The sequence below is a fragment of the Athene cunicularia genome, assembly GCF_003259725.1.
Source record: "Athene cunicularia isolate RWA chromosome 3 unlocalized genomic scaffold, athCun1 chr3_part1, whole genome shotgun sequence".
Taxonomy (NCBI): Eukaryota; Metazoa; Chordata; class Aves; order Strigiformes; family Strigidae; genus Athene; species Athene cunicularia.
Genome location: NW_020799097.1, coordinates 31,625,605 through 31,638,897, shown reverse-complemented (window position 1 = coordinate 31,638,897; position 13,293 = coordinate 31,625,605). Strand labels below are relative to the sequence as shown.

At 35.6% G+C, this 13,293-nt stretch overlaps 1 protein-coding gene across 1 annotated transcript in view; it reads right to left on the bottom strand.

The window, feature by feature from the left end:
* ADGRB3 (adhesion G protein-coupled receptor B3) overlaps positions 1 to 13,293 on the bottom strand; it is a 477,442-nt gene that overhangs the window by 19,781 nt on the left and 444,368 nt on the right. The window contains exons 25-27 of the mRNA XM_026844073.1: positions 6,989 to 7,084; positions 5,591 to 5,630; positions 2,789 to 3,432 (exon numbers count right to left, since the gene is read on the bottom strand). Coding sequence (XP_026699874.1) covers positions 2,789 to 3,432; positions 5,591 to 5,630; positions 6,989 to 7,084 — 780 coding nt within the window. The remainder of the gene's footprint in view (positions 1 to 2,788; positions 3,433 to 5,590; positions 5,631 to 6,988; positions 7,085 to 13,293) is intronic.

Below are 13,293 nucleotides of genomic sequence, written 5' to 3'. Positions count from 1 at the left end.
CTTCAGGTGGGACAGCAGTATAAGCTGATAAGAGAAAGATTCTTCCTACTGCTCAGGATCTTTAGAGATGTTCTAGTCATGCTCTGTCTGGAAAAATGTGGGCAGAATGATCAATGTCCTGCTGCAGGTTTAGCTGTTCTGTAGAGTCTGACAAAGCCTTGTCTTTTGGAAGGTCTTGAAATCTAAGATGATATTGTACTGACATAAAAAATATTCTGAAAAAAATCTCTTGCCCTCCCTTCTTTATTTTGTTTATGGCAGAAATAAAAGTTAATCCAGCTGGTCAGTTCTAGCCAATAGCATTTTTGGGCTTTCCCTCAACCATTGCTTCTTACACACTGCACACATAAACCCACAATCATATTCTTTATTTGGCTGGATCTGCTTATCTGGATCTGCTTGAGACTCTGTTTTTCTTTTATGTACATTTTTTTCATGTTCCTATCTTCAATTCATTGCAGCACATCCTTATCAAAAGATGAAGTAATGCTATATAATCAAGTAGCGTTGAGAACCACAAAGGCAGACACAAAAGCCCAGAGTTCCTTTCATTTCTGATCTGCCCTAACACCTGTTTTTTTCCTAATATATGGAATTATGCTGGGTTTGGTTAGGTTTAATAACGTAACTGTTTACAGCTTTCTGGACAAAAATACAGCTTTGTAAACCTAATATGTTTACCAAGTTAGAAGAGACTATATATTTACTACCATATTTTACTATATTTTCTACTACATACTTAATAGTCTCTTCTGATCATAAAAATGATACACAGAATAGTGATTATCTATGGTGGGTGGGTAACTATATCCCATCCGAGAGGTAAGCTTAAAATGTGATACAAATACAGTTAAAAAAAAATGAACTCTAAAGGAGCGGTACATTATACTCATAGATTTTCAGGCACATTTTCTGAAGTGGCCACAGGAATTGGAACTCTGTGTAAGATGAAATAATTATTTTTACAACTTAACTAATGTCTCCTTGTTTTTAGGTCTCCTAGATGGCCTTCATCACCAATGGAAAGAAAGTGGTATCACCAGAGAGCAATTAGACCTCAGGTAAAATGGATGGTATAGTGGCAAGTATGTCTATTTTCTCAAGGAATTATGAACCTTCCCTAGATATCTCACCCATATGTCTAATCTTAACCAGGCTGGATTTGAGTCTCTATATCTGACAAAAAGTATCTGAAAGACGGTATTGTAGATAGACAGGACAGGATACTACTGCAAGGTGAGTTAAGCTATCTTGCTTCTGGGCTTGCATTAAATTGGAGAACCCCTGTCACCACCTAAGATGTATTAAGTAATGTATCTGAGCTGAGGGAAGTAACTTCCTTAAGGATACAAACTTGATTTGAAAGAGTCTGTCTGTCTGAGCACAGAGTGGGCAAGCACTTGCACTATCTTTTACAAAGAAGTTTGAAAATTTGTCCCAAGATTATACACATTCACTTTAACAACAAACAGAAAGTGGATACTATTTGATTACTTGCAAAGCCCCACACTTCATTTTTCAATTAATTATTTCAGTTAAATTATGTCTTGTAAAACATTTGATAGTACACACACAATATAAACAGCAAAAGAAATATTTCACTTTCAAAGACTGTAAAGGCATCTTTTGAAACGAAACTAAGTTCTGTTCTTCTGCCCAAACTCTCCAGCAGATACACAGGTACAACTTCAACTCTATTTAAAAAGAAATATCCACAAGAATCCCCCGTTCTATGAAATACCAGCTACAGTTCTGTGTCTAACAATTGAAAAATCAGGTAGTTACTGCTTCCCTACACAGATGGGTCCAAACATTATATATATATATATATATATATATATATATATAATTGCTTCAGGTTTGCACATACAGTAGAATTTTTTTCCATTTGTAACTTCTTTCCGAGACTAAGTAAGTACCATATATTTCTCATTTGTATTTTTCTTTCCCACCAAATGCTGCATTTCATAACATTTGAAATACTGGTGAAATATATTTCAATTCTTAAGGAGGCCCAAATATGAAATCAAGTCCACCTCACTGGTGATTTTGCATAAGTAAAGGCTCAACAGGAATGGCAGTATTTTATACTTAAATCTTAAGAAATTATGTAAATAGCTTTCACTTTTATAATGTTTAAATCTTCCAGATTGTAGTAATGATTTCCTTTTAAAGGCTTTTCAGTTCACTTTGCAATCTGACTGGAATCTAGGATACTTCACATGCAGTTCACCTTTACTGCACACATCAGTTGTACCAATGCCTGCACACACATGCAAACATGCAATAAAAAATAAATCAGTAAATGGTGAACTACTGGATAGAAGAATCCAAGATTTAGGTTAGTGAGAGCAGAATTAGACCTATCATATCTGAGACAGATATGATTGTCAGCAATAAAATGGCAAATATTTTCAACTGCAAGTGCTTTCAGCTAGGGTCAATGATTATCATTTGTATCTTGCAGGAATACTTTTTCTTCTTGTATCAACGCAGCAAGTTCCAGTGGACTTTACCTGGTAGGTCATGAAATCCTTTGCAGTTGTGTGGAATGTTAAATCTCCAGAACTACAGAGTTTCATACAGACTGGCTCAGAAACTCTAATCTTGTTTTCTAGGTATAAACACCTCTGATAATAAGAGAAATATGAACAGCAGTGTATGATTACCAACAATAATTTATACTGAATTAAAACATTAGCTTCACCCCTTAGACACACAACACAATTTATTGTCTTACCACGTAATTAGAACAACAGAGCGTGCAATTTTTTTATGTACCACTGACCTCTAAAGAGCTCATTGATATTGTGGATCCAGTTTCACTTCTTGATAATCCTGCATTGTCGTCCAGCTCTGAGGCAATGAAATTCTTCACTGCTGTGCGGGGCTCAAATGGTAAATTCTGCATATGTTCTTGGGTGGGAAGATGCTGGTCTAAATTGATATTAAATTGGTCCATTACAGAGGGATTCATATTGAACTCTGGATTAACTTTGTAGTGCAACAGCCTTTCATGAGGCAGTGTATCCATGCCTATATTCATTTTGCTCTCATCTTTCAGTGATGGCTGGGCATTTACTGAGCCCCGGGGCATGACTATATAGTCGCTTTCTATCATCCGTTCTTGAGGGTGGACTATGTCCATATCTGCACCTCTCAAATTATCATCAGTGCATAAATACACAGTCCTCCGCAACTCACTGTTGTCTTTTTTCAAGCACTGATTGGCCAGTTCACTCATACTCATAGGCATGTGGAGACCTGTTGGTTGCTGGATGATGACTTTGGAGATGATGTTTCCAGGCAAGGTAGAATAGCTCATTGCCTCAGGGTTTGGTCCCTTCTCCTCCTCTTCATCATTTAGTGAAATTCTAGAAAGTGTTCCTGTTATAGTAGCTGCTCTGCAAGGTCCAATGTCTTTATGCAAAACTGTGGGTCAGAGAACAGAATTCTTACAACATGCAACCATGTCTGCATAACACTGCTTTTTTGGTGGCTTTATTTAGCAGCATTTCCTTTACCAGTGCATCTTTCTAACTTTTTTCCTATTTTTTTAATAACTTTTATTCTATAAATATTGTTGTGGTTTGTTTTGTTTTTTTTTCTCTTTTAAATCAACATCTCTATCTACTGTGTGTAACTGACACAGATCTCTGACTAAGCCTGAGTCATTTATATAAATTAAAACCACTCCTTCATTTATTCCTAATGCTTTACATAGATCTTAGGTGACCTACAGCTTAAGCAAAAGCCTGCCATGTGGAACTTGATTAAGGGTTTTCCAAAAAATGCACTATGACATCTGTACTGCCATTATTAACTCCACATAACCTCTTGGAAAATGTCAAACAGATTGTAAGGCAGAATCATTTTGTCAATCCACTGTAATGACCTACCATCGTTATTTTCCAGCCATTCCACAAACCATATCATTATAACTATGATCATGTGTTCCTGAGCTCCTAAATGTTTATTTTGACTGACTTTTTTAAACTCTTCTATGTTAAATTGTTTTTTTAAATAAATGTGACAAAAAAGTATCCACATGAGGAAGAAATTCTACTGGTATCAGAAAGACATATTTTCCTGCAACTGAAAAGGTTATAAAGAATATAAACATGTCTCATAACACGCTCATAACCCACTTTTGGTATAGGCCTAGGCCTTCCTGATCAAACCTGTAGCAACATCCTGTAATTTTGGGGGGGGATAAGCTCCACATATAGAAGTTATTAATCCTGCCATAGAATACAACATTTCCAGGAGCTCTGAAAGATACATTCAAAAGCAAAGCATCTATTCAATCACAATTATTGAACTTAAAAAGTAAATATGGCTGTAATTCAACATTTGTAATGAAAGAAAAAGGATATGTTGTAAGAAAAAAAAAAATTGAAGTAACTAATTACTGGGCTTATTCCAGCTGGGTGCAGGGATCTTCTTTTCCCAGTTGAAAATATGTTAATTCACAACAGTGCTATTTTGTGCAATAAAATCCAGCTCATGGGCTGAGACATTAAGACAACCTGAAGTATCTCAGGTGTTACATTTACATCCCCTTTGGTAGCCTGAGGGCTCCAATGACCCAGATCGCCCGATATCTGTCAGTTCAGTGCCATGTTCCATAGCAAGCAGCTCATAAGGCAGGCCACTCTCCCACCTCACACAAAACTGCCTCTCATTTTTCCATTATGAAAAAAACAGTTTGTCTCAAAACAGCAGTGCACAAATGCCCAACTTCTTTAACATGATCAGCTTTCTTGGCTCCCCATGTAGCAAGTGAAGAGAGACACTGTCCTCCAAGATGCAGAACAGCTGAGTCAAGCTTCTGCTCTGACTCACCCTGTGCAGAGGACACCCTCTTAGTCTTTCTCTCTTCATTGAAAACAGCGGGTATCTAGGCAGGATTGCCGTAAAACTGTCCTTTGGAAATATTTCCCAGGTTTAAAAATTTCTGTAGTGTTTAAAGGGTCATTTATTTTACACTGTGCTTCATTTAAGCAAGGTTGGCAAATAAACTGCTTAAAATAGGTTATTTTTAATATGCAGAAACAGACATAGCTGACATTAAAGATCATGTCACTGAAATGTCTTTAGAAAAACAACTTGTTCCGATACAGTGAAATTAAATTTCATTTTCCTGCTACCGTATTAACTACTTTTGATTTCACTTAGAGCCCTAAAAAGTCTTTAAAACTAAACCAATGGATGCATCTTTCATATACAGAGCTTTAAAGATACAGTATGTAATTTTTTTTTTCTTTTTTTTGGGCAAAGGGCATTAGCAAAATGTCTGTTTCACATTTGCTTGTGTACTAGGGCAAGGAAAGCTTTTTGTGCAAGACTGATCTTCTTTCCAAAACCATTTGCTTTCTAATAGGTAATCATACCTTTGGCTGCTTCCCAACTGCTGAATTCTAGTAAAAGGCTTTTGTAGGAATACAAAATAAATGTATTTGTATAGTGGTATCACTTTTTTTGTTTACATTTATAAATATGTGTTGTAAACAATTTTCTGTTTTTCATTTCACAAGGAACTAGTACAAAACTTCTTTTTGTTGGCTAAATACTCTGTCAATGTTCTTACCTGACCGACAAGCAATGTCCACGTCCTTTTCAAAATCAGTCTGTAACAAGAAACAACGAAAACAGGACAACCGTTATTAATTGAAAACTAAACCACAATACCTTTTTGCCAACTAGCGCTTCCAAAATGTCCTACTTACAGAGTCATAGTCTCTTAAAAGTGGTTTCTTGTTGCTGAGAAGGTGAAGTGTATTGTTTTACAACAGCAGAGCTTTACAAAGTTTCCTAAAGTATAACTGGGTGGTTTTCAAAGTATGCTGCCTGACCAGAAAAAATAAAATAAAATAGGTGGGAGTATATAATTTTAATAAAACGATACAGTGTATAGTTTTTTTATGTATATGGAAGAGTAACTTCTACATCTCATGGAAGGATCATCTTTAAGGAAGCTTATCATAATAATTTTAAAAACAGAAGTATGGAAAATAGTCTGCAATACAAATTACTGTGAATAAGTGTAATCCAATTAGTCCTGTCTGAAACTTCATTAAGTTGTTATGAAGTGGTTATTTGTTATATAACATTCTGCCCATCCTTGCTACTAATGCAATTATGTCAAGTTTGTACTCCCTGAAAACAACTATTATTTCATTGGGAAAAAATGAATTGTAAGAGCTAAGAATGAATTTTAACAGTTGAAAAACCAAGCACACTTTTCCCAGTTAAGAAAAACTATGTATCCTCTTATAGAATTCAAGGAATTTTGAATTATGTTTCTATTTCCACAAAAAGTTTATTGCATGAAAAACGTTTAATAAAACTGACCTCCATGATTGCGAAGTCCAAACATTGGATTCTTTTTTGAGTCATAATATTTTGAAGGGCATCTGCTTGTTGAGCCTTGCATTTTTTTAGGGCCTCATCCTCTTCCCGTTATTGTCAATGACAAACTGTCATTGAAAGTGAAGGGACCAATATTTGTTTTAATATACTATCTAACAGTATTAGTAAATCCAATTTGGCATACTAAGCCATTCACCATCTCCATAATTCAAGCCACTAAATAGAATCCCCCTCTAGAATAGCACTTTTTCCTTTCTGAATTAGAAAATTTTTCAACCCCTCATGAAGGGAAGACTCTCAAATGTATCAGTGGTCTTTACACCAACAGTAGAGAAAGCCATGATGTATTATTAGGTTACTTTCTCATTTTCTTGTGTAAAAATCTTTTGTCATAAAGAACACTGGTGGAAGATATTAATTCACTGTGCTCCACTCCATAAATGATCACACCAATAATTTAAAGGTTGCTAAGAGATTTAAGCAAGCAGATAATGACCTAAACAGACTTATGCTAAGAATATTTTGGCTGTGCATACTTGCCATGTACAGTACTGTAAGTTTTTTCTTTTGGATAAGAGCAGTAGATTAAGAGTCGAAGAAAAAAATAAAAGCTAACCATGATTTGAGCATGTCCATTAGGAAAAGAACTTGAAGAATCTGCATTAATTGGATCCTGGCAATTTCTCAGTCGACATCTGAATGCATCTTGAACCTGTGAAAACAATATCTTATACTGATTCTTGTGCAACATCATGTACTCTACTCCTATTAAATATTAATCTGTATGGAATACTATGCATGACTTTTGTTTAGCATACTTAATAAATCAGAAGCAGTAAACATAAATGCTTATTTCTGCCATTTCATACATTTGCTATAATCTGTGGCTGCTGCAAAGTCTGTCAGTCTATCACAACAAGACCACAGAATTAGATTTGCCCATGGACAGAATTAACTACTAGTCAGCAATGATCTGGTACTCAAGTCAAATCTTTACTGGGTGATAATATTTGGCTTTGTGTTCTCATTCAGTTTGGTACAGGTCTGATAGTAGGATTAGACATACTATTAGCCACTGCAAAATAAAATGTATCTTCTACTTGGTAAATGTAAGATTCTTGAAAGACAGTACTTAACAGTTAATATAATCAGATACATAGTGCTGTCCTAATTATGCTTTAAAGAATAAGCCATTTTGAATTCTGATTCCAATCATATAGCTCTAACTCAATGCATAGAAGCTCAGGCATCTCTTCTAGGAGGAAAACTCTTCAGACCAGGTAAATATCTTCTGTGTGAGAACAAGAAGAAAAGTGGACTATTTGCACAGAGTTTGTTTTATTGAAACAAAACTAAAAAAAAAGGAACTTCTCAGAAATTGCTGTTTACTAATATGATCTATAATGCAAATTTGACGATGTCTCTAAAATACAAGTATATGTGAGGAATTATCTTTTCATAGAAAAGGCCTTTTTTTTTTTTAACTTCAATTTTGGGCAGAATGCATGTCTAAAGAAATATTACTATATATGCAACACTTATGTGAGAAAGATGTGGTTCAACAGAGAGGCACATCCAAAAGAAAAATCCAGTTCCTGTTTGCTGACAGTGGAATGGAAATAAATTTTGCGGCTTTCTCACACATACCATAGCAGGGACAGCAAGGCAACTTTCGGAATAGAAGGGATATTTTCACCAATACTTTTAAAGTATATAGAGAATATTTCTTTTGAATGCAAAACCTAATTTTTTTCACTTCTATATGTATCCTCAGGTGCATTCTAATATAGTAATATAATCTAAATTTTATAATGTGAATTTTCATTCCTGAATTGTAAGTATTCATATTTGCAATCTGATTGCAAGCTATGACTTGGAAAATGGGAACTTAGTTGGGTGACCTCCAACCAAAAAAACCTAGTATCATTTCTTGTTTGAATATGAAAATACTCTCAATGGAATGCCTACAAAAATCTACACACCATTATTATCTGTAGAAATTACTTGATGTCTTATATTACTAAATAATAATTAAAAGGGAGAACATCATATTCTACTCATGGACATTTTGTGAACAGCAGAAGAGGATAATTCATTAATTGTTGCTGATGAAAAGGGGTCCCCTTTCAATACATCATACTCAGCGGCAAGCTGTATAAGAGCTTTCACAAATTGGAAAATGAAATAGAAAAAAAATATTTATTTTTGTAATTAGGAAGCATTATTTTAAAGTGCTCAACCCTTAAATGAGTAAGAGTGCTCTGCAGTCTTGATAAGTGACTGCTGCAGAAGGAGGAATACTAATATAGAGCAGAAAGAAGAATGAAGCAAGGTGGGAAGGTTTGAACTGATTTCAAAACACCTAGTCTTCCCACATGTGGTAGGGTAATGTAAAGTATGCTTGGCCTGTACCATGACTTTAAGCACTACTCTGATTTTAAGCACTACCCTTGCTGTGGTTTTCCACGTGACATAATTTAATTCTCCCAGTTGTTGCAAATTTAATCCAAGACTCCTCTCACTTTATCAGTGCTGAAGTAAGGTCACACTTCAGCCTTTTGTGCTCTTGCATAAGCACTAGCACAGTGATTTGATTAAAAAAAATTTAAAAAAAAAAAAAAAAAAAAAAAAAAAAAAATTACTCCCTCTAAAGTATCCCCAGCTGTGCTGAATCTCATCTCAAGGCTCATGACACTTGACCCTAAAGCACTCAGAACACGTTATGTGACATCTCATTCTATGCAGTGGCACTCATTTTTGGGACTCTCTGTTCATGAAGCTTCCCCAGTTCAGATAGCTCCAGAGATCTCAAGAATCTCATGTCCTACTTTCACTACCTTCTATATTAAAGTGGTGAAACTTGATGTTTCTTACAAGTGCAAGCAGCATATGATTTGAACATGTTAACAGAATGTCAAATGTAGCTGTATCCATCATATCAACATATGTTGCAATTTCTAGGTGTCCTCACACAAGTCAGAAACAAAAAGGCTGAACTTTCTAAATGCCAACTTATTTTTCCAAATTGCTTGTTCAAACTTGTTGTTTGAATAAAGTCTTTATATTTTGCTTTGAAACATAATCTTGTTCCCCACCCCCTTAAAATCAAGTTACAAGATTTTCTTAGAGCCAGGCAGAGCAGGAGACACAGATGTGATGAACATGCAGATACCAGGGAAGTGGTTTCCTTAGCAACAGTAACCAACTGCAAGCTTTTATAACTTACCCTCTCCCTACTCATGCACTCTATTTTTCTCTTGCAATACAGAAATGTGGGCTTTATACGCCAACGATGCATTTAATCCAAATGCTCTCTAGTCAGCAGAGCACAGCAAAAGGAGAAAACACATGTGGGTTCCTCCCATCACCAGCATTAACAGGAGTTACTCAGTGTGATTCAGAATAGCTTTAGACAATCTCATGTTAAAGCAGGTCAGGCAAACTGGTTTGCTCTGATGGAGAAGCTTCAGCACTAACCTCTCCTATCATGCTCTGTTCTGTGACACATGCCTCACCATCTTCCAAGGACCAATTAGGTATTTAAAGAGCAAGAAGAGGAAAAAAAATACTAGGATCTCTGGACTAAGTGGCAAGATAAATCAGTAATACCTAACACTTTGCATTTTTCTTTCCTAATTCCCAAATGGTCTGTAAGAGGTCTCATGGTTAAGTATTTTATATTTATCTTAGAAGCTGGGAAACAGAATTGTAGAAAGATTTAATATCTTTCCAGAAGACACTGATAGAGGGCAGAAACAGACACAACACATCACTTAGTTGCCTTCTAGTTGTATGTCTTAGTGAACCTCTCCGGCTTTTTGATGCAGCCCTTGTTGCATAAGATTATTGATAGAGCATACTAGAGAAAGTAAAAAATGTTTCTGTCATTTATGTTTATATCAATATAACTAAGAGGAAAATATAAGGGGTCATATATATATAATTGTAAAAGTCTGTGTCTTTTTGTAATGTAACAACAATAAAGGCACAGTAAATCAGGCCTGTCCTCTTCTTTGTTTGAATTTTATGGTGATATATTCCACCTCATACTTTTTTTTTTTCTGACAGTCAGAATTATTGTTTTGCCTGTGCTGGCATGCTATAAATATTAGATCAATTCTATAGGCTATAACTGAGATAGCTTTGTAGCTGTCATCAAGAGTGACAAATATGTTGGCAGGGTTTCCCTGACAGGCACTGGCAGAGCAAAATGGTTTTGCAGACAACAGAAAGTAACAGACTAACTTTCAGCTGGGGAGGTATCCTGTGCAGTGCAAAGACTGCAAGATGGCCACTGTCTTGGCTTGTACACACCTAAGGGTGTCTGGAGCTAGAAAGCCAGACTCTCTAGAGCCAGACTGAAACATAACTTACTGGAGTAACAACTCTTTCTGTGTAGGAACTTGTTGCAGTAAACAATTATGTCTTCGCTGCTGCAAACTGGTCTGTGTAAGTGCAGACTGTACACATTGTTGAAACCAAAATTGTTTCAAGTGCATCAACTTTTACTTCTTTGCTGTTCTTGAAGAGCTTTCTATTAATTTTCTTTTCCCATGTAAAAAAAAAGCACACCTTAACTAGTTCCTCAGGTGTTTTTCAGAGTTTACCATTTAAATCCGGAGGTCTAAAGAAGATTCAGTGTTCTCTGTCAAAAAGAATTCAAACAGCAATATGTCTAGGCTTCTTTGTCTTCCACCACGACCACTATCATCATCTTGACTGGAGATAATCTACTGATTAGTGAATAAGATGTCTCTGTACATTTAATTCTGCCCATGTTCTCATGACTGAAGAAAAAACTCCTTTCCGTTTTTTATAAGGGACAACTTTATCAAACCTAGGGCCTCACTGGGAAATCTTCTCATGAGGCCTTTTTTTTTTTTTTTTTTTTTTTTTTACAATACCATGCAGATAGATTGATCAGTTGTTTTATCAAATGCCTTTCTTCTAGAATTAGGTATAATTCTCAAGACTGGCTTGCAGGAACAACTCCTTCAAGTAGTTAAAGAAACAATGATTCTTTGCAGTTATATACGTATATGTGATCAGTTAAAAGAGCAGCAAATAAACTATAACTAGCTGATTGCCTACACAAAACCAGTTCAGATTCTAAATTCTTGTATAAATATCTTTATAAGCAGATAATTTTGCGTATTGCTTATACTAGAACCAGTGAGTTAACTAGTTCAAGTCAAGGTATATGAAAACTGAGCTTACTTATAGAAAACACTAATTCCACCTCTTATCGCCACAGTCCTACCTGTGAGTAGGGTCAGACAAGAACATTTCCATAAGTTCATCAATATCTAAGCAACTCCTGGGAACAAAGCATTTGCAGCAAATAGCTCTCATTAGTGTAGGGAACCTGTCTTGAATTCAAGGCTTGGGGCATTGTGGGAAGATGCCCATTCAATTTCATCTTAAGCAGTTAAAATATTTTTTTCCAAAATAAATCTCCTGCATTACTGCATTGAGGCAGGCTTTAATGTCTGATTTATTTTTTTTATTTATTTTTTTCTTATTTTAAACACTGCTATGCCATATTATGTTCAGAATTTCTCATGGGTTTTGGTCCATTCCTTGACAAAATCAATGACTGATAATAAATGACTAACAACTGTTGTAACCTCTCTACACCCTCACAAAGGACACAAGAAAATGGAGTGAAGTTGCATCAAGGGAAATTCAAATTGGACATCAGGAAAAGGTTCTTCACTGACAGGGTGGCCAGTCACTAGAACAGGCTGCCCAGGGAAGTGGTCACAGAAACAAGCCTATTGAGAGTTCAAGGATCATCTGGACGATGGTCTTAGTCATATAGTTTAGTTTTAAGTACTCCTGTGAGGAGCAAGGAGTTGGATTCAATGATCCTTATAGGTCCCTTCCAACTTGAGATATTCTATGATTCTATGAAAGATAATGCTGTTTACACTGCTTTTCTTTTGAAGGCTTCACCTGTAACCTTGAGCTAAAGATACATATTTTTAAATAAAAATGGTTCCTCAGTACAGTAACTGGGAGGTGGTATGCCCTTTCCAGCCTAATTAATACATCCCAACGGAAATACAGGTTTCACAGACAGGAAAACCAGTATGGAGCTGCCATTCTCTCTGCTGAAAATAGTTGTGATGTCTTACCGTTTTACTACAAGAATAGGTGAAATGATTGTTTTCCATTCTACAGATGAGAATACTCTCTTTCACAGATGCAAATCATAGGGGGAAAGAAAATGCTGTAGAAAATAAGGGGATAGCAAGACAGTTCTACATAAAATAGATTTGTTGTGAGTATAATTTCTTATCCTGAACATATACTGAAGAACAAAAAAAAAAATTGGAAAAAGAAGAAAAAAGAAAAGGTATTAAAGGAGACAATCCCTTCCACTATGAAAGCTGATAAACTAAGAGAAACAAAAGTTTATAGCCTCTAGCAGCTTGAATAAAGTGGGATGAAGTCAGCAGAATGGAAGGTACTAATTTCTGCAAGATATTGATAAGTTTTTTCCTTAAAAATTTAAAACTTAATTCTTCCATAAGATTGTAATGTATGCATACTCTGTAGTTTACTGATATAAAGATCATGCAAAGTGGTACACTACTGAAAAAATGAAACAAATTATGTCACTCATAATTGTGAGTTTCAATGTTTAAAGGGTATGAATGGTGGAAAGAGAAACCACTGTGTGAGATTCCTCACTCAGCATTGGCAATAAACTTTCTTGAAATACCTTCCTGTGTTTTTAGTCTTGAAATGCTTTTCGATAACTCCTGCACATCATAGGGAACCATGCTAGACATTGTAATTTGGTTTACTGGTGTGGTAAATATCCTGAAGTTGATAAATGGCTAATGCATAGGTATGATATGCCAGTGGACCATGTTACTGCTCTCCAGTACAGCTCCACCTGCTCATTTTTGCTAG